A 19460-nucleotide genomic window follows, 5' to 3' on the forward strand; every position below is an offset into this window, starting at 1 on the left:
GAAGAAATGTGGAGAGACTATGTAACATAGTTTGACTCTCATTGCCAGAAAAGTACATAAATATCCCAAGGTGGTACTCTTAACACCTGGTAGTTCATTTTTTTAAAATGCTTGTTCCCAAGATGCAAGACACTCCATTTAAAGTTTGCATGTTACTACAGATAATGGACAAAGTTTGCAATCCCGGGCACATCTGGCATCCGTGAAACTTCGCCAAACAAACTGTCTACAGAACTGCAGCACTTTGTTACATTTATATCCAAGAATAATTCTTTTCAATAGGGATCGAGGATAAATTTGTTCAGTCTGCATTATGTCACAAACCAACTAGTCCTGGACTTACATGAATCAGAACACAATCCGCAAAACCAAAAAGGAAACAGACGTATGACTGAGTGCATGCAAAACTAAAATGGAACAGAAATAGGCTGATCCAGTCATCGCTAATGATCAATAGATGTATATCTGTCAGACTGATTTTTAGTTTTACCAATAATGCCCCTGCCGTGTTTTTCCCATTGGGCCACTCTCAATGAGAAGGATGCTGCTGCTGTCCATCAGGTCACCTGATGGAACGGCAAAGTTTTTTTCCAGTAAAAGAAAGACTAAAACTCTCTGCCGCCTCATTTCTATTTCCACATTTCCACATCACCCACAAAAGTAAGAGAATTTCTCCCAGTCCCTGCCACCAAAAATGCAGCCCTTTCATAGAAGATTGATGGGCCCAAGAAAGGGGAAGCATTTTCCAGCAGCAGTGTGCATATTCATACTTGACCAAATGACTACTAATGACCACAACTAGGATTTGGTTTTATACAAATGACTGAGAGATGCATTTTCTAGAGTCAGATGTACACACTCACCTTGTTCAATATGTCCCTTTCTCTCACCAGCTCATCTATAGCTTTTTTGTCAATTTCAGCTTGTTTTTTTGCACCTTCCAACTCTAAAACACAGGAAAAGTTGATAAACCTTGAGTTCAGAGTCAGACTGCATAACTTGGACAAAACAAAACATTGTGGGATTTTATTTTTTAAATGCAGTACTACTTTAAAACTAAAAGTCAATATGATTATTCATTACTTCTGACAAGGTGACAGCAGAAAGGCACTAACTTGGAGGTTTTGCCCCAGTGCACACTTTACTCAGAAGTAAGCCCTGCTTAAGTCAATGGCCCTTGCTCTCTGATGTGAACATGCAGTGGCACACACTCTGGAAATTGGTCAAGGCAGGAGAAAAAACAGGGGAAAGCGACTCAGCTATGGTGAATTAAAAGCCTCAACTGTCACCACATCAGCTGAAAGGACAAACAGAGGGAGCGGGGGGGGCAGGAGCAGCAGCCGTGCTAGGACAGCGGGCCAAGCAGCAGCGTCCTTACAGGCAGTACCACTGCAGACTGGGGAGGGGGCTCTGCAGGGTTGCTGCATCAGTCTATGCCATGTCAGGATTGTTCCGCTGAGGTGCCGAGAGAGGTGCAATTGTTGTCAATCCACCCCCCGAGTCTGCGGCCTTGGCAGGTGCCAACCTAACCAACCTCTAAGTATGTCTCTGCCAAATTAAGGTGTATGGAGGCCCAGGAGTAGTTCCAACAATAAGGTCTCCTAAATGAACATACCAGTGGGAGGTTTCTTTCCAGGGCTTACTGCAGCTGTGGGGAGGTCTGATTTTGTTGGGCTTGCTGTAGGGAGTGGGGTTAAAAACCTTGCAATACAGCATAACCCTGATGAAATACACTAATCCATACAGCAAGTAACTGAAAAAATAATAATTCATTAATTCACTGGCAACACTCAAAATCCATACAAAGTAGAAGACTCTTGATCACAAAGCAAGTCTAATCAGATCAAGTGAATCCATGGCAAAAATTTAATACACAACAACCCCCACTTTCTATTTCTTATTTTTTAAATTACTATTTCTGAATTAAAAGTTTGCTTTAATAATTATTCATTTATATAATGAAAGCATGTATCACAACAGAATACAATACTAGGTAAATACTAGGGGGTTATTGGGTTGGTTTTGTTTTTTATTTTGATTCTGTATTGTGTGTTTTTATATTGTGTTTTTATCTTCTTTTCACTCTGTTTATCTCTTGGAAAAGCTCATTTGGTTTCTAAAACCGAGGGAATGAAGATTCAACTTTGCCTTTATACAATGAAGAATTTAATATTCCATTGACTTCTTTCATCTCAGGACACAAGAGATAAACCTCTGGTGGATTCCTGACAAGAGAAGTGGACCATAACTACATATTCATAGCTGCTCCCACAACTTGCATTGTATTCCTAGCCAAGCACTAAGCACATTTATCAGCCCTGCTGCATCAAAATTCTTGAAATTCTGCATTCTGCTATTTTCTATTGGAAACTGCAAGTTCCTGCACCTGCACGGAACTGTTAATAGCAGATTTCCCAAGCATGCCAACCAGGTCTTTTCTGAAATGGTTGGAAAGAAGACTCAGAGATACAAAACATATGGAAAATACTTGCAAGGGGAACTGCAACTGCCCACATTTCACAGATGCATGTTTGCTTTCCCATACTTCCTTCAAACATTACAAAAATAAACAAGGATTTATTTATTTTTTATGATATGCTGAAGCGCATTGTCATACCCTCAACCTGCCACCACCGACAAAACAATAATAAACCGACAGTTGACATATCATGGGAATTCAGGAGCTTGCCTTTTTCTGTAACACTTGAAGTATAGCTAAGACATATATTGAAAAAAAATTGTTTTGCCCAACCAAATTTCCATATCACTGCATTAAGTTTGACTCCTACCTCTCTCCAGCCCATTTATCTGATTTTTAAGGGTATCCCTTTCAAATTCAGCATGAGTCTTTTGCTCTTCTACAGCACGTAATTTTCGCTGCATAACCTCTCTCACTTTAGAAAGTTTTGAAATCTCTTGACGCATCTGAGACACCTCATCTTCTCTCGCCTACAGAAAACAAAAGAACAGGAATAGAGAGGCAACAATTAGTAAGGTATACATCAACTTTTGCTCCTACAGCAATGTGTTGGGTAAAAAAATATTATAATAGCCATTGTCATTTGCAATAAAAGAAAATATTCAGAGCCCTGAAGGCTTTACAGAGCACAGCTTTTGTTTTTCATCCTCTTTTCTCTCTATCCTTTTTCTTCCGCTGCACTCTTCAGCTTTAGTACCAAGTACTCAGCTTGCCATCACTTGCCTAATGACAGCTGGACAGAAGAACTAACAGTGCACTCCAAACCCAAGATTCACCAGGATGAGTGAGTTTGGACTAGGCAGATCTTGGGCTGTCCTAGTTCAGCTGGTATAACTCCCTGATCATGGCTCAGCTGGGACTCAGCCTGCAGAATGCAAACGTATGCAGGGATGGGGTGGGACAGCATAACAAGAGACGCTGATTCTTAACCTTTTAGTTCAGTCACATGACCTGGCAACTCAGCAGATCTTACTTACACTGGCAAAAAGAGTGGTGCAAGCCAACCTCTATTTTAAAGTATTGTATTCCCTCTTCTGGGCTCTGGCTAATCAGCCAACAGTAGTCCCACTCGTGAAAAGAGTTTAGAATATTGGTAACTTATGCCAACAACAACAAGGTTCTGTGGCATTTTAGGGTGTAATCCTATGCACCTGGAAGTAGGACCCATTAAACTCATAAGGCTTACTTCTAAGTTGACACTCATTGAACTGTGCAACAGAAGCTTTTGTAGGCTTGAGTCTACCATGTATCTGATGAAACTTGTGTCACAATTATTTTTTTAGCTTTTTAGGTACCAAAAGTTTCTTTGTTCATATCCAAAGGAAGATCATCGGCTGTGATAATAACTTTTGATAATGACTTTTTTTATAAACATGAACATAGATCAGAAAATACTCTTGATAGCCTGAAATGGAAATCCTTTTACTACACCAGATAAATATTTTTAGATGCTTCTAGAACTTGCTTCCATTGTTTTAACCAACCAGGCCCCTTGGAAGCAAACACTTCATCAGCAAATGACATCTTCTATTTAGAAGAACAGGTTGTACATTACTAAAGCTCAATAAACTATTGGTTTTCTGTCCTTTTCTTTAACAGAAACCATGTTGTAACTGCAGATGTGTTCTTGACTGGAAATTAGACAAAAGAGATGAACAATGGCAATATCTTAGGTATATATAGTGCCTTTCATCTCAAGGAGAGATTGGCCTATCTTGGAAAGGCAGGAATCTCTAAGATGCCACAAAAACAATGTAAAAAACACAAAAAGTCGGGGAACAAATTGGAATAGAAAAGAGACAGTAATAGGAAGAATAAGGTTTTTGGGGAAAATAAATTGTATGAGCAGATTATGATGTCACCACTTCCAAAGTTTGGGCTATCCTGAATGTCAGTGCAATTCATGTGCATGTTTTGTAATGTAATTCTCACTGGGGGTGAGAATGTTCTGTCCCAACAAGAACTGTCTTTCCATAGCTGCTATTTGTGTTTCAAAGGAAGCCTCATAGTGATCAAACATCTAGACATATATTCTAGTAGTCGCACACCTACCAAGCAGCCATTTTGTACAATGCAGTTTTGAAACTGGGATAGTATCTGATGCCATACTGAACTTACTCTCAGCTCTGTGGTTTTCTGCTGGTTCTCCTGCATGAGTTGATCAATGGCCAAAGTATGCTGTTCATTTTCTTGCTGGAGCTTGAGATTTCTTGCCGTACACTGTTCAAGTTCTTTTGTGGCTCTTTCATTCAGAATCTGTGGAATTGTGGCACAAAGCCATAAATGTATTTATAATATACTAGTACTACCCTCAGCTTCTACAAGGATTCTAAGGAGAACAGAATTCCTTGACTTTTTAAAAAAATCAAATGCCATTTACCACCATATTAGTAATGTATCCTATTTGAGAAATATGACAAATGTTCAGCAGCTGGGAATGAGAATGGCAGCTTCTGAAAGAATAACTCAGCAGGTGTAATTTTTTTGTAGGATCTTTGTAAGCCTCCCTCACAGGTAGCCGATAAATATTTTACTGCCTTATTGACATTTGGCAGTGTACAACACTTCCTGTAATCACTGCAAATGAGCAGTAGAGTCAAATGGTTTTTATCAGCAATCATGAAAATAAATTATAAATCTTAGCAGACCTTAATAAGAAGCAGGGACTATTATGAGATGGTAGACTACATATTGTAGAAGATCCCAGACTCAATCTCAAGCATTTCAAGGCAAAGGATTGCCGTTGGTAAAGCTGGTGAAGACTACCCCTAAGACCATGATACACCACTGCCTGTCATAATATTGGTCTAGATGGGTTGGCGTCCGTCTGTCTTGGGAGACAATGGAAGAGTGCACCTTCAGGGGTGCCTGTCACAATACTAGTCTAGATTGACCCCAAAGTTTAATATAAAGCAACTTCATATGTTCAACATGCTCATAATTACTTGAGTCCATAGAAGTGCATATTCCAGTGAAATTCAGTTACCTCAATAGGAAGGACAGAAAAGGGTAGCAAGACATCACTATCTGACAGACTGATTAAAATCAATACACACAATACATTCTGGAAGCAGAGAAGCATGTTAGTAAAGCAAACTTGGCTCCATTCTGCAGCTGCTAATAGCTATGCCAGGACTGTCCCACAATTACCATTCATAACGTGTAAATGGATCATCACACTATTTTAAAAGGCTACATGCATATTTTAAAAGGCCAATGCATTTGACAGAGACAATAAAAATTTCTTTTCAGTTCTGCATATACACTGAATCTGTGTTTGGTTTTATTAAAAACTTCATCTAAATGAACAACTGTCACAGACGTCTACCCAAATACACTCAGGGAATGGAAGGAAGGACTATACATTTGCATGACACAAGCAACTCCAGGAAGACTTTTGTTCCAGGAAGAAACTGCTTTACAATTACCAAACCTCTTTTATTGTTTACTAAAATTGCTTCTCATAGGGCTTTGCAGCATCAGGGGAAATGGAGTGAAAAAATAATCTAGACCATTTTAAGGCCTGACCAGAAAAATGCTAAGAAATGATATTTTGGTTTTTAAAAATGAATACTTTGCACTCTGACAGCAACTTCTGTCTAAAGATCTTTACCAGCATTCTGACAGCTAACCTCACAACACAAGTGACAGATAGGAAAATATTATTGCCATGCTTCCCTATTTATCTGCAGGCTTCAATATTTCAGAGGGAAATGAGCAACAATTCTATGTTAAGAAATATACTAGTATGAAATGACAGTCTGGTGAGCCATGGCATCAGAGCATGAACACTGTTTTAGGCAGAAGTGAAAGTCCATTCTTATGTTTTATTAGTTTGAGGCAACTGCAGAAAAACATCAGCTTCTGCTACTCAAGCTGCATCAGTCCACACCGAGACAGTCATACACATGCTCTTCTCAGCCAAAATCAGCTTCTGGCCCAACACCACAAATGTGGCGGTGTGGGTTATCCCTTTGCACAAAAAAGCAGCATTCACACAATAATAAGTCAAATAATAGTAAGTCAGCATAAGCTGATTTCCCCCCACAGATGCCATGCTGCTTAAACCAACTGTGTGTGAATATACCCTGAGACACTGAAATTTCCAAAGTGAGTTCTGGAAGACCTACAGAAGCTACATACATTCTGGTGAGTTTTCTGATAAAATTCATTTATATACAAGAAAATATGGCATATTCATTTTAATGTATCCACTAAAAAGGTTCAAACACATCTAAATCAAGTTCATAGAAATATTCAGTAGAAAGCCAGTAGCCCATTTAATAAGACATAAATGCTACTACTAGTCACTATCCGGAGCTGCCACATTTTCAATGCCACTTTTTTTTTTTAAAGCAACAAAGGAAAGACCATAATTTCAAGAACTATCAATGGGCTCATAAAGGGTATTGCTAGACTCACATATGTAAAACTGTGATATGTGCTGCTGGATAATTTTACCTACCAGACATGAGTCCCATCTTTAGAATCCTTCCTGATTCCTGCTCTCTCATATTTGTTCCTTGGCAGACCTCAGAGGAAACAGGAAGTGCCCTGTCATCTTACAGTGGAGCGGGGGGTACAGTCCAGATGCTGTTGGATTGGAAGATGGAGTCCAACAGTAGGGAACCATGTTTGCTTCCCATGTTACAGGATCCCACAGTTATGCATTCATTTATCTCATGTCATGTAACTAAAGGCTCACACTCAGAGATACTTTTAACAAACCCAAGGGACCAGGATGTAATTTTGTGCATGTGGCTTTATTGTCCTATTTTGCCACAAATCTTTAGAAGGCATTCTCAAATTACTTCAGTGCGAGTGAGGGAGCAGGTGGGATTTTTGTCAAAATCTATATTAGCCGTATATGACCAAGAAAAAGAAAGTGTTTAGTTTCCCCAAGTGTTTTCATTTTGTCCTGAAAATCTGACCTTGATCTGAAGAGTCTATGTGTGTGTGTTTTTAAGGAAGTTCAATGTCAGACCCTACATTACCTTTTGCTCCTTGAGCTGCTGTTCAATTCTCAGGAGTTCCTCCTTGTTTCTATTCATATTCTGCTGCATTGCCTTCATTTCAGCCAATTTACTGTCTAATTCCATCTGCTGCTGTTTTAGTTCCCTCTCCATTTTTTCCTTTCTTCGGGCCTCCCTTGAAGCCTCATTCTGACGCAACTGGATTTCCTGATTAAGCTGCAAACAGCAATAGAGGAGGAAATGGCAAAAAAAATATTTTTCTTTTAATCAGGGGAATCAGTAAGTGTATATTTTACCCACATATAAGTTCGGCATTCTACTTTTTGCTATTTAAACAATTTACACAGCATCTGAACCAGTAAGGTAAAGGTAAAAGGAAAAAGGTAAAGGACCACTGGACAGTTAAGTCTAGTTGAATTTGACTATGGGGTGTGACACTCATCTCCACTTTCAGGCCGAGGGAGCCAGCATTTGTCTGCAGACAGCTTTTTTTGGGTTATGTGGCCAGCAAAACTAAACTGTTTATGGTGCAATGGGACACCGTGACGGAAGCCAGAGCGCACGGAAACACTGTTTACCTTCCTGCCGCAGCAGTACCTATTTATCTACTTGCGCTTTTGAACTGCTAGGTTGGCAGGAGCTGGGACAAAGCAATGGGAGCTCACCCTGTCGCGCAGGTTCAAACTGCTGACGTTATGATAGATAAGTCTAAGGTGGTTTAGACCACAGTGCTACCCATGTCGCTACACAGTAAAATTGATCACAACCCCAGCCAGAGAACTTACAATCAGTATTGGGCAAAGTAGGGCTAATGAGATAAAGTCAATGCTTCACATGAAGAATGGAGGTGAGGGTGAAGCACAGTTGGTTAAGGAATGGTTTTGTGAAACAAAATATGTTTTAGGGAGACTTTAAGGAAGACAAAGAAGTGATCTGATGAACAGTGAAAGGAATGTTTCAGGAGTGAGGGGCAAGAAAGTCTAGAGATCGCTGAACACCCCACTATCTACCCCACAAACCCATATGGGTTTTACAAGTACAAGAAAGAAATGATCACAAAACTCAGATGGGATGCCAGATGGAATGCAAGCAAAAGGGATGGAACCAGCAGAAGAAGGAACCCTGGTTCTCAGGCTGTTCCCCTCCCCCTCTACCTAAAGTTAAAAACCTACTCCTGCCTCCATTCTGCCGTCTCCCCTGATGTCTCCCCTCAATCTAATCTAGATTATAAACTCAGCAGGGTAGGAACATGTCTTCTCAGTATTTATAAAGCAGCAGCTCTGGTTGGTGCAGATTTGGCAAACATTTAAGTCTCCTACAGAAGGAAAACTGTTTTGAAAAAGATATGTCAGAGATCAATGAAAGAGATTAAATGACTTCTCACCAACCCACCTGGAAAAGGTTTAGGAAGTAAAATAGCAGGTAGTAGTTAATAGAGACAAACTGGCAAGCTTTGAAAGCCTTCTAGACAAAGACAAAAGTGACAGCAAATAGGGTTTACACAGACCTCAGCAATGGTTTGTTCCGCCACAGTTTTTGTCATTTCTGCTTCGTGCTGTTGATCTGACATATTTGTTACATTTTCACGTAACTTTACAACCTCTGACAAAAGCTGGTCTCGCTCCTTTGTTACTTCTTCCTTGAATTTTAGCAATTCCCGCAGGCTGTGGAGGAAAAAAAGATCTAAGTCAACTTCTCCGTGTTCTCCGCAAAAGGTGCTTTGTGGGAAATGATAGTGTAAAGATATAACTGCTTTACATGAAACTCCCCTTCTATTCGCTCACAAAACCTGTCAACTAAATTGCATGTCTGTGAACATTTACTAAAAACACCCTATTACTACTTAGTAGCAAAAATCAGAACCCAGTAGTTTTTATTCTTCAGCTGAATTCATGTTTCAAACTTAGTTCCTTCCAACCTAATGATCAGAACTCTAAACTGTCATGCTCTGCAGCATGCTCACTGTATGCCCACTCCTCTACTCCTGCCTTGCCGTTTTTTGCGTGTCTCCCTTTAGATTTGAATAGGCTGTCTCAGCTAATCTGAGACATTACATGACACATAAATGTCCAGGATCCAAGAGATGTACAGACAAGAACATAATCTGCCCAGGATATCTGCTCATCCGACTTCAGCACCTCCAAAGACCTTCTGACCAACAAAGAAGACTTCCTTTTCTCCCCTGCTGACCAGTATACTTTCCCACCTTTTCCATGAAGCATTTGGCAAAGCTCTCTAGTTTCTGTGCCCTGCATTAACTATTAACTGTACATGTAAATGAAACAACCACATACTGCAGTGCTAAAATTTAGATTGTAAGCTCTTCAAAGCAGGGACCCACAGGGAGGGTGCCATGTGCACTGACTGCCAGTTATTGTTATTATCAACAGCAAAAGTTAGACACACTGAGTAACAATGAAAGACACTGGGTTCCAACTGAAAACCCATGTGGAAGGCAGCTTGAACTTATGCTCCAAGTATGCTGGCAACTGCTATGCTAGTGTTACACAGGTGCTCCCAGCAGCAAACCGAACATCACAAGATTAACAGTACAAATTAAAGCTAATATAGCAACACCAAATGGTTGTGGCAACTGCTTTCCCATCTACCAATCACACTGTTGCACACCGACAATTTCTTAACATTTTTCAAGGATAGAAACCACTAATCACTGCAGAGATTGAAGATGCCCCCATGGCCTTACATTCCCCAGAACATAAATCCTAGATCAGGGGTGGCAAGTGCTTCTGGGCTTGAGGGCCACATTCACCTTTGGCAAACACTCTGGGGACCACATACCAGTGGTAGGTGTTGGGAAAAATGTGTGTGGGCATTTTTCACACAGCCACCCCCCCATTACTGCCCTCCCCCACTCATCATATGATTGATCTGAAGACCAGGAAGGGGCAATTTGTATCCTCATCAGGGAACTGGACTTGGCCAAGGAGTTTAAACCTTTCTTCCCACCCCAGTGCCATGCTTCTTTTATTTTTACCACTGCTAAAATCAGTGGCAGAAAAACAGTGGCAGTGGGAGGGAGCACATAAGGCATCCTGGCTAGGGGATAGACTGCTGTGGCTTTTGAATAAAATTTATCAAGCTATTCTGAGGGTGCAAACACACAGCTTTTCACACATGAAATATATTTTCCCACCTAAAAGATAATATGTGCAGGTTTTTGCAAGATTATTTGCATTATCTTTATCAAATGTAGTCTCAATGAATGGCAATTTCTCCCAGTCCTCTCCGGATGCAACTCACTTATGCTCCTGACCCAATGATAATCCAGATCCTTGCTCCACTAATTTAGTCAAGTTCACGATTTCCTCTTTAAGAGACAGGATGGTTTCCTTTGCTTTCTGCTCCTTCTCATAAGCTGCATCCACCATTTTCCAGGCCTTTTCGATCTCCTGTGGATGGTTGAAGAAAACAGTTTCATATATTTAATTAAAAATGAACAATTAGCTAATTAATTTTCCTCCAGGTTAATGAATAAAAGTTTTCAGCCTTCTTTCAACCTTTGGTCTTCATCTGTGTTCTGTTCTATTAGTCAATTCTGTCTGGCCAGTAAATATTAGTACTTTCAATTAAGCAATCCATACTTACTAACATGGAACATTAAACCTAATTATATTGTATTTTCAAAGGTGTTTTTTTTCATCAGCATGAATCTTGCTTAAAGTCCACTGGAATCCGTGGCCAAGTTTATCCATATTTTGCCCAACATTTCTATAATCATAATTTTAAAATCCAGCTTTTCTCTTAAAAAGTCCAGAAGGAGATGACAACTAAATATTCGGGGGGGAACTTTCTGACAGTAAGAGCTGTTCAGCAGTGCAACAGACTCCCACTAGAGGTGGGGGGCTCTCCTTCCTTGGAGGTTTTTCAGCAGAGGCTAGATGGCCATCTGTCATGGATGCTTTAGCTGAGATTCCTGTATTGCAGGGGGTTGGACTAGATGACCCTTATGGTAGCTTCCAACTTTTAAGATTATATGGTTCTATTTGATTCAAACAAGAAATTCAGGGGAAAGCTAGCTAATATTTTTAATATTTTTTGCTGATCTCATAAATGAGTAAACGTGATATGAATATTTGGGAGAATGAGTAAAATGCAAAGCAAGTTATTGTTAAGGGTACTCAACCATGACCTGAAGCCATGTGTTTTGTCATAGAACTTAAAATCTACTGTTTGGGATATTATTTCCAGCACATAGCCAGGGATTTTTCCCCTTTCTTTGTTAACCATCATATACTAGTCCACCAAATCATAAAAGTATGGAGAGAGTTCAGGTAGTAAGAAGGTCATCCCCTTAATATCCGTGGCTCTTGGGTCAGGAAAGCTGCTTGCTACCACATCTTAGCTTCTTCTCTTCTTTTTGGGGGGACAGCTCAGAAGGATAATTTGAGTAAAAAGGCAAGCACACTAAAGGATTCTCATAAAGCTTTTGAAATGTGTTTTCATCTACCATATTTCTTCTATGTTCTATGCTCTCATACCACATCTCATTATTATGTAAATATTGTTTGATTTTGAAGTGATAATATTAAGCTTACTGTCCAGTTCAATAAAGCATTATACACGTAACTAACAATATGTTTAAGAACAGAAGAATTAGCCTCAGACGAACTATTTTTGTGTTTAGAATCTAAGGGCCAATCTAGATTTGGTTTTAAATGCATCTTTATATTTAATATTCATTTCTTTAAAATGCAAATAACAGCCCTGCAGTGGGGTGATAATTGTCATGCTCACAGCAGGCAGTGTGATTTTCCTCTGCTTTAGTCCTGAAATAACCCATCTAAAGCTACTATTTGTATTAAAGGAAAACCGTTGTTGGTGCCATAAAATTAATCCTGGTGCAATTCCATGTTTTAAAATAGTATTTAATATCCATGTAACATTTACATTTGTTTAAGGAACAAATTTGTTCAACAAAGCAGATGAAGGGAAAAATAATATTTTACAGGAATATTCCTTATCCCATTGTTGTTGTTTATTCGTTTAGTCGTGTCCGACTCTTCGTGACCCCATGGACCAGAGCATGCCAGGCACTCTTTATCCCATTAAAACCCCACAAAATTTCATTGATGTTTTTTCTTAGCACTGCAGCCCCAAAGCAAGCCATCAAACAGATTCTACAGTTCTATGATATCAGTTATTTTTTACAATACTGTCATAATAGTTTCATTAAAATCAGTGTCACCTGCCTAAGTAAAAGGTGTCATATTTCACCTGCCTAAGTGAAAAATGGTCCAATCAATTAGCCTTAAGCTGCAACTTTACTGTACATTCCCAAAAGTTCCCAAAGGACCACAGTGGCACAACTGGATAATTTGGTGCATAATGTAATTGCTCATCTCATCTCCATACTCTTCCTGCTCTCATTGACATAGTCAAAGGAGTCTGTACACTCAGATGAAGGACATCTTAATACCCAAATGGGCTTTTGTTTTTGTCATTTACTTTGGCTAGAGCATGACTATACACAGCATTATGAAAGTGTCCTCTTGTTTGTTTGTTTTATTTCAGATGGAGGAACACAAGGTTGTTCCTTTTTGTATCAGGGTAAAAGGACAAAGAAGTATTAATATGGTAAGATAATAAAATAAGCAGTTCAAGTATGACTGATTGAAGATACAAAACAAAAAGTTTGCAAAAACCTGTTAGATCTAACTAGAATTAATCTTATGCTAGCCCCTAAAATTAGATATATAAATACATTATATTTTTACCAAATTCACACTATAAAATTAGCACATTGTAAATGTAGGTTGTGTCGCTCTGAGCAGTCTGACATACGCAGTAGTCCATTTCCTGCATATTATTTTAAATTCACTTTCAGCACTTTTGCCGTTACACTGTAAATGTGGCTTCTGTTGAAAACTGGAGGCATGTATGTGATGAAACAATCACACAATAGCTTTACCACATGCCAAACGTTGCATGGGTTCATTTGACCTACATTCTGAAAATGCCAGTTTGATGGTGAACACTGACCTCATTAAAAACTTTTCTAGGAATGTTACAGAAGAAGAACAGGGGGAGTAGCAAGGACCCACAACTTCAGCATCCGTACACTACACATATACATTTACATTATACTCTAGTTTAACAACTGTTTCAAGTACATGAGAATAAAGTCAATGTAACTGAATGTGAATGTATGGTTTAAATATGTATTATTAAATATTTAGTATAGGTGCCGTGAGTTTTTCTGCATAATCTGATCTTCCCTCTCCACCACAGATGATTAACAGAATTAGAAGAGCTGAGATCAACAGTAAAGGGACATCAACTTCCACTACAAACTGTAACTCACACCAAGTCATCATACTAAGGATCATGAAAGTGCTAACATTTTACAGGTTCAAGACCTCCTATGGCCTCAGTTATGCATTTGTCATATTTAGCTTCCTTTACCCTTTTCAGAGATGCTATTGTTGTCTGGTCATCCTGTGAGAGTTTCAGGGCAGTAGCCACTTTAGCCGAATTCACCACAATCTCTGCATTCAGCTCCCTGCATTTTGCCATGAGACGTTTTTCATTCTCATAGGACTTTCTTAGCACCGTGTGGAGCTTCTCATATTCCACGCGAAATTTCTCAAGGCTTTGATCTCCTGTAAGCTCATTGATGACTTCTTGGAAGTCTTTTTCCAACGCTTCAAAGATATTTTCTTCTATTGCAGGTTTGTCATATTTTTCCTGGATGAAAGGAAAGAGAGAATCTATCAGTCAGTCACCAAAGGCATCTTGATAAAGATAATGACATATCCCAAGATATTGGTATAATAGCTCCAAGGTACCTCCTTTTGATTAAAACATCTGTGATTATGGCAACTCATACCATATGAAGCTTACATTCCATCCTATTTTAAATGCACAATCCTTTAGGCAAGCAGAGTCTTTTAAACATGACTTCAGCCCATCTATAAAGACTTACCATTACACAAAGTATCCAATTATAAAACACAACTTTTAAAGATTCCAGTGTTTATATCACAACTGCTGTCTTTGTTTTCATGATCATATATTCCTTGAAGATGTCACTTCAAAGTATGCTGTTCTTCAATTCTTCACTAAGCAGTTACTTGGGATGGGGTGGGGGAATCAACACCATTTCAGCCTTAAAATAATGCTAGGCTTATCAATAATTTGCAGTCCCAGGAAGTTAGAGAGTATATCTAGGACTTGGCAGGTTACAGTGCATGGTTTACATGCCACAGCCTGGAAGCCATTAGTTTGACAATGTTTGTCCTACATTTCTGTACACTTCCTCTGAAACAACTATTAGAAACAAGATATTGAATTTAAGTTGGATAAACCACAGGTCTGACGAAAATAAACTGATTTGCAGTATAACCCTATGCATGTTTATTCAGAAGTAAGTCATTTTGAGTTGTTTACATTTTCAATAACTAAGTTGGTCTGAAATAAAAAAAACATTACTATTTGTATTCAAAAGTAAATACCGGTAAGCCCCATTGAGTTTAATACAATTTACCTCCATGTGAGTATAATACTGCAGCCTAAATTGTTCTTACATAAAATCACACAGATCAATAAACATCACATTTTAACAAATAGATAAGGAATCCCCAACCTTTTGGGGCTCAGGGCCATATAAGAAATTTAAGAAATTGTCATGGGCACCACATAATACCCATTTCATAGGGAAAAAAATCTGAAGGTTCACAGACTCTTAAAAGAAAGAAAGAAAACAAGCAAAAAGCAAAACACCTATACATATCTCAAAACAAATAAAAAGTTTTTTTAAAACATCCCTAAAAAGACAATCCCTCCTAAACAAAAGAGCACACAAAACCTCGTTTCTTTAAAAAAAAGAGACAGGCAGGGGGGCTTGACAGGTAACTAGTGGGGAGGTTTCTGAGGAAGCTGTGGTGCACACAAATCCCACACAGGAAACCCCATCTGTAAGGGAGCCTGAAGGAGTCCAATGAGGACTCAATGACCACATAACACTGACTGATTTAAAAGGTAAAAATACTGTAAACAGCCCCAACAACTGAATTTCTAAGAAGTGAGAACTGCCTACAGAAATAGAAAAATCCAAGATTTTAATCCAGCCAGAACTGTGCACAAGTGTGTCCACCCCAACTCACAAAGAAAAATCCAAAATGGAGGGGGAAACCCCAGAACAGTTCAATGAGAACCGAGCATACTCAGTGAGCATGGAACGCTGATCAACTGGGAGGAAATGAGAAAGATGCAGAGGGAGGAGAACAGGATCCCATTTGTTTCAACTAATATATTTTAGCTATAGAAGCCAATATATCACAATTGTATCACCATGCCGCCACTGAGCCTATAGCACACAATATTGCACCTCACCATAAAACTATTTCAATTCACAATGCTTAAAATGTAATAGTATTCTCTACTCATGATAAACTACTTGCTGACAGAAAAATATGTGTGAAATCAAACAGAAGTAAAGATGTTTTGTGGGCTAAGGGGAGCAGTGAGGCTGCCTCTGTTTTATTCTCCCTGTCTGAGTTCATGCCAAACTCAGTTATTCAGCCCATAAAGCTTGGTTTATTGCCCCCCGTTTGCCCAGAGTATCAAGAAACACAGGCTGGGAACATTTCAATTAATAAAGGACAAAACTAAGGGAAAAGGCAACGGCTAGCTGAAATGACAAAAAGATTGTTAGCTACAAGGTGCATAGGACAACTGTACTAGAAGACACGCAGAAAATGGCCTCTCTTAAAGAAACCCTTGCAGAATGTGAAGGGAGGAGAAATAAAGACTTGAGAGATGAAAGAAAGGGGGATTGAAATAATAACAGACATACAAAACAAGAGAAACAAAAAAGGAGTCATTTGTTTATTTTGAGTTTTTCTATCCCACCCTTTACCAACTGTCCCCAGGGAGGAAGTTTTGACAGTAAAATATTGACAAATCATTAAAATAATCTTACATACATAATGACTAAAATAGCATAAAGCATCCTTTAAAACATGACATCAACCAACCAGCAATAGACAACAAACTGAGTTCTCACTCCATCCCACGTGCCTTAGCAAAGTTGTTATGAGACAGAGGGAGAAGGAAGGTAGTGGGATGAGGGAAGGAGTAAAAGCAGGCAGGGGCAAAAGAAAGATATAAGGAGGGGAAGAGAAAGTGAGCAGGTAGGGAATTACAAACAAGAGACAGAAAAGAGATCCAGCCCTTGTGTTGGGGGGGGGCACAAAAATGGAATAGAGCCAGGGACCTTGGGATGGCTAGTGGTGTTAAATGCTTTCCGGGATTTTTATTTTACTTTTTTATTTTATGGTCATCAACAATACACAAAGATTAGTCCACATGTTGATTTCTTACTAAACTGACAACCCATAGGATCAGCACATGTTCCACCAGCACAAAAGAGAGTTGGTGCCCCTGACGTTTTTTCTCTCCATTTCAAGTTCAGTACTACACATGTCTGTTGGAGTTACTCTTGTCTGCTCAGGCCCACAGGGGAAATGGTTGACAGGAAAGCAGTGAACAAGGTTTAAAGAACAGTCACCAATATACATAGAGAAGGCATTGTGAGAACAAAAAGGGAAAGTGAACATAAGAAGAACCCTGCTGGATTAGGCCAATTGGCCCATGGTGTTCTCATGGTGGCCAGCAGACGTCTGTGGCAAATCAGCAAGAAAGGACCTGAGCGCAAGAGCACCACTACCCTCTTCCTGTGGTTTCCAGTAACTGGCCTTCAGAAGCATTAGTGTCTCTGATCATGGAGGCAAGGCATAACCATTATAGCTAGTGCCACTGATAGCATTATCCTCCATGAATTGGTCTAATCCTCTTTTAAAGCCACCCAAGTCGGTGGCCATCACAGCCTCCTGGGAGAAGGAACTCCATAGCTTAACTATGTGCTGCATAAAGTACTTTCTTTTGGTGTCCTGAATTTCCCAACATCCAACTTCAGCGGACATCCGTGAGTTCTAGTGTTATGAGAGGAGGGAGAAAAACTTTCCTCCAGTCGCTGACAGATGTCATCAAGTGATAAATAGAAGAAAGGATAGTAAAAGGAATAGAAAATGAAATGGAGAATGATGACAGAGATAGAATACAGGGCAGGATGGAATACAGACGTGGGAGAAACAAGTTAAGAGAGTCATTCTGGGAAAGGAAGGGAACAGGGTAAAACAAATTAGACAAATTCATGGACAGGAATTCTAGGACACAAAGATGGTTAGAAAAGAAGAACTGGGCAAGAGGTAAGGCATGGGAAAGTGTGGAGAGCGAAACGCTTAAAATAGGTGTATGATCAGACATGTAAACTATTCTGGATCAATTAACCCAGAACAAAATTCTACCTGACTCCATCACTAACTCAGATTATAATCCCACTTGTTCACCATTCTTAAACCATACTACTTCTGCGTACAATAATGGTGCAAGGTAGTGAGAGCGCATCCTTGAGTTCTGGCGAGGAAATGTATGGTGTGTGTACATACTCAAGGGGATGGGATGAGGGGTTTTTTGACACCACATGTCTTTATAAAATAAGGTGAGAAAGGACATTGTCGTGAGCCTCCGTACAAGCGTGCAAAGTTTAGATCTATGAAAACTGGCAAAACTCACGCTATCATGTATGTTACTGCGACTGGCAAATGAAAGAAGATAGTCTTCTACTTCTTCCGCAGTATTGGGGCGGGGGACGTGGAAACACCTGAGAGGGCGCCTAGTAACCCTTGTTTCCGTTTGGGGAGAAAGGAGGCGATTCCTAGGTATGGATGGATAGGGGGAAATGTGTTGTTAAGGAAAGGTAATAAAGGGGAGGGGGAGCCCTAGAGCGGCGGAGGAGGGGGGGAGATACGGAAGAGGCTGCACCGTGAGGAAGGGGCTCACCTCTGCCATTTTTGCAGCGGGTGGAGAAGCGCAGAGGCCCCGAGGTGAGAAGGGAGCGAGGACCCCGCGCACAGGCCGGGCGAGAGGGCCTGTCCTTCTCCTTGCTGCCGCGTTGCCGCTGTGTACACGGGCCGCCGCTCTCGTCTCCTAGCAACTGCTCCCCCTCCCTCCCCGCGTTCGGCCGCGAGGCGGCTGGGCTGAGGAGAAAGGGGGCGCCCCAAAGAGGGAAGAGGGTCTGTAGGGGCCTCGGAGTAGCGCAGGCGGCAGGCGTAACCCGCAGGACCCCAGGAAGGCGCCTTCTGCTGAATCAGACCATTATTAGTCCAGCACATCCAGCTCAGTGCTGCTGCTGCTGCCCATTGAGTAGCTCACTGGGAAACAGGGTTTTCCAGCTCCCAGCAAGTGACTACTATGGGCTCTTTCTTTGGTCCCATAAGCTGCTCGTTCCCTCATGACTGCCAATTCTTGATTATTTTTTCTCGAATATTTCCGTGCTGCCGTTCAGGACTAAGTCTACCTCAGTGCAATAAAACTAGAACTGCACTCTACAAAAACACAGCCCAACTCAACACACACCTGTGAATCCAAGCTAAAACAATGAAGAGGGAAACGGTTTTTAAACCAGTGGCAATGTAAAGCATTATATAAAGTGCTTTTTTCTGGGGGGACGCAGGGGTACACATGCCCCTAAATATTTTGTGAATCTAAGTTCATTGAGGGGCAGTATTTCAATATGGGTAGGAAAATGAGAGTACCCCTAAACATTTTTTTAAGAAAAAAAGTATTGATTATATATAAAGCATTGGTGTAAAGCATCAATTTAGCCGAACCTCTCAGTTAGAAGAGGGTCAGAGAGAGGAAGGAAGCTCCAAGCCACAAATCCTGTTTCGTGAAAACTGAAGTGATGTGAATGTCTCTGTTTGATAGTGGTTTCACACATGCAGTTGTTGGGTGATGACCACAATATCAAGCTGCTTTTATACAGCAGGCACCTCCTCCTCTAGACTGTCACTATTTTCTGATGGGAGTCCATCAGAATTAATTTGGTAATTAATTGATTGAGAAGTCTTTGTTATAAGGAAAGTGACAAGAAAATGCACTGGAAAGTGCAGGATAACACTTGCTTGACTCATCATCTAACTTCC

General features: G+C 40.1%; 1 protein-coding gene across 1 annotated transcript in view; it reads right to left on the reverse strand.

Moving 5' to 3' along the window:
• CFAP58 (cilia and flagella associated protein 58) overlaps positions 1–18465 on the reverse strand; it is a 79810-nt gene extending 61345 nt beyond the window's left edge. Inside the window, exons 1-8 of the mRNA XM_081863598.1 lie at positions 18316–18465; positions 13876–14157; positions 10714–10862; positions 8960–9116; positions 7474–7668; positions 4598–4735; positions 2790–2949; positions 864–946 (exon numbers count right to left, since the gene is read on the reverse strand). Of these exons, the coding sequence (XP_081719724.1) occupies positions 864–946; positions 2790–2949; positions 4598–4735; positions 7474–7668; positions 8960–9116; positions 10714–10862; positions 13876–14157; positions 18316–18324 (1173 nt within the window). The 5' untranslated portion in view covers positions 18325–18465. The remainder of the gene's footprint in view (positions 1–863; positions 947–2789; positions 2950–4597; positions 4736–7473; positions 7669–8959; positions 9117–10713; positions 10863–13875; positions 14158–18315) is intronic.
• Between the last annotated feature and the right edge of the window lie 995 nt (positions 18466–19460).

This window comes from Podarcis erhardii (assembly GCF_964252035.2).
Source record: "Podarcis erhardii genome assembly, chromosome: 5".
NCBI classification, from domain to species: domain Eukaryota; kingdom Metazoa; phylum Chordata; class Lepidosauria; order Squamata; family Lacertidae; genus Podarcis; species Podarcis erhardii.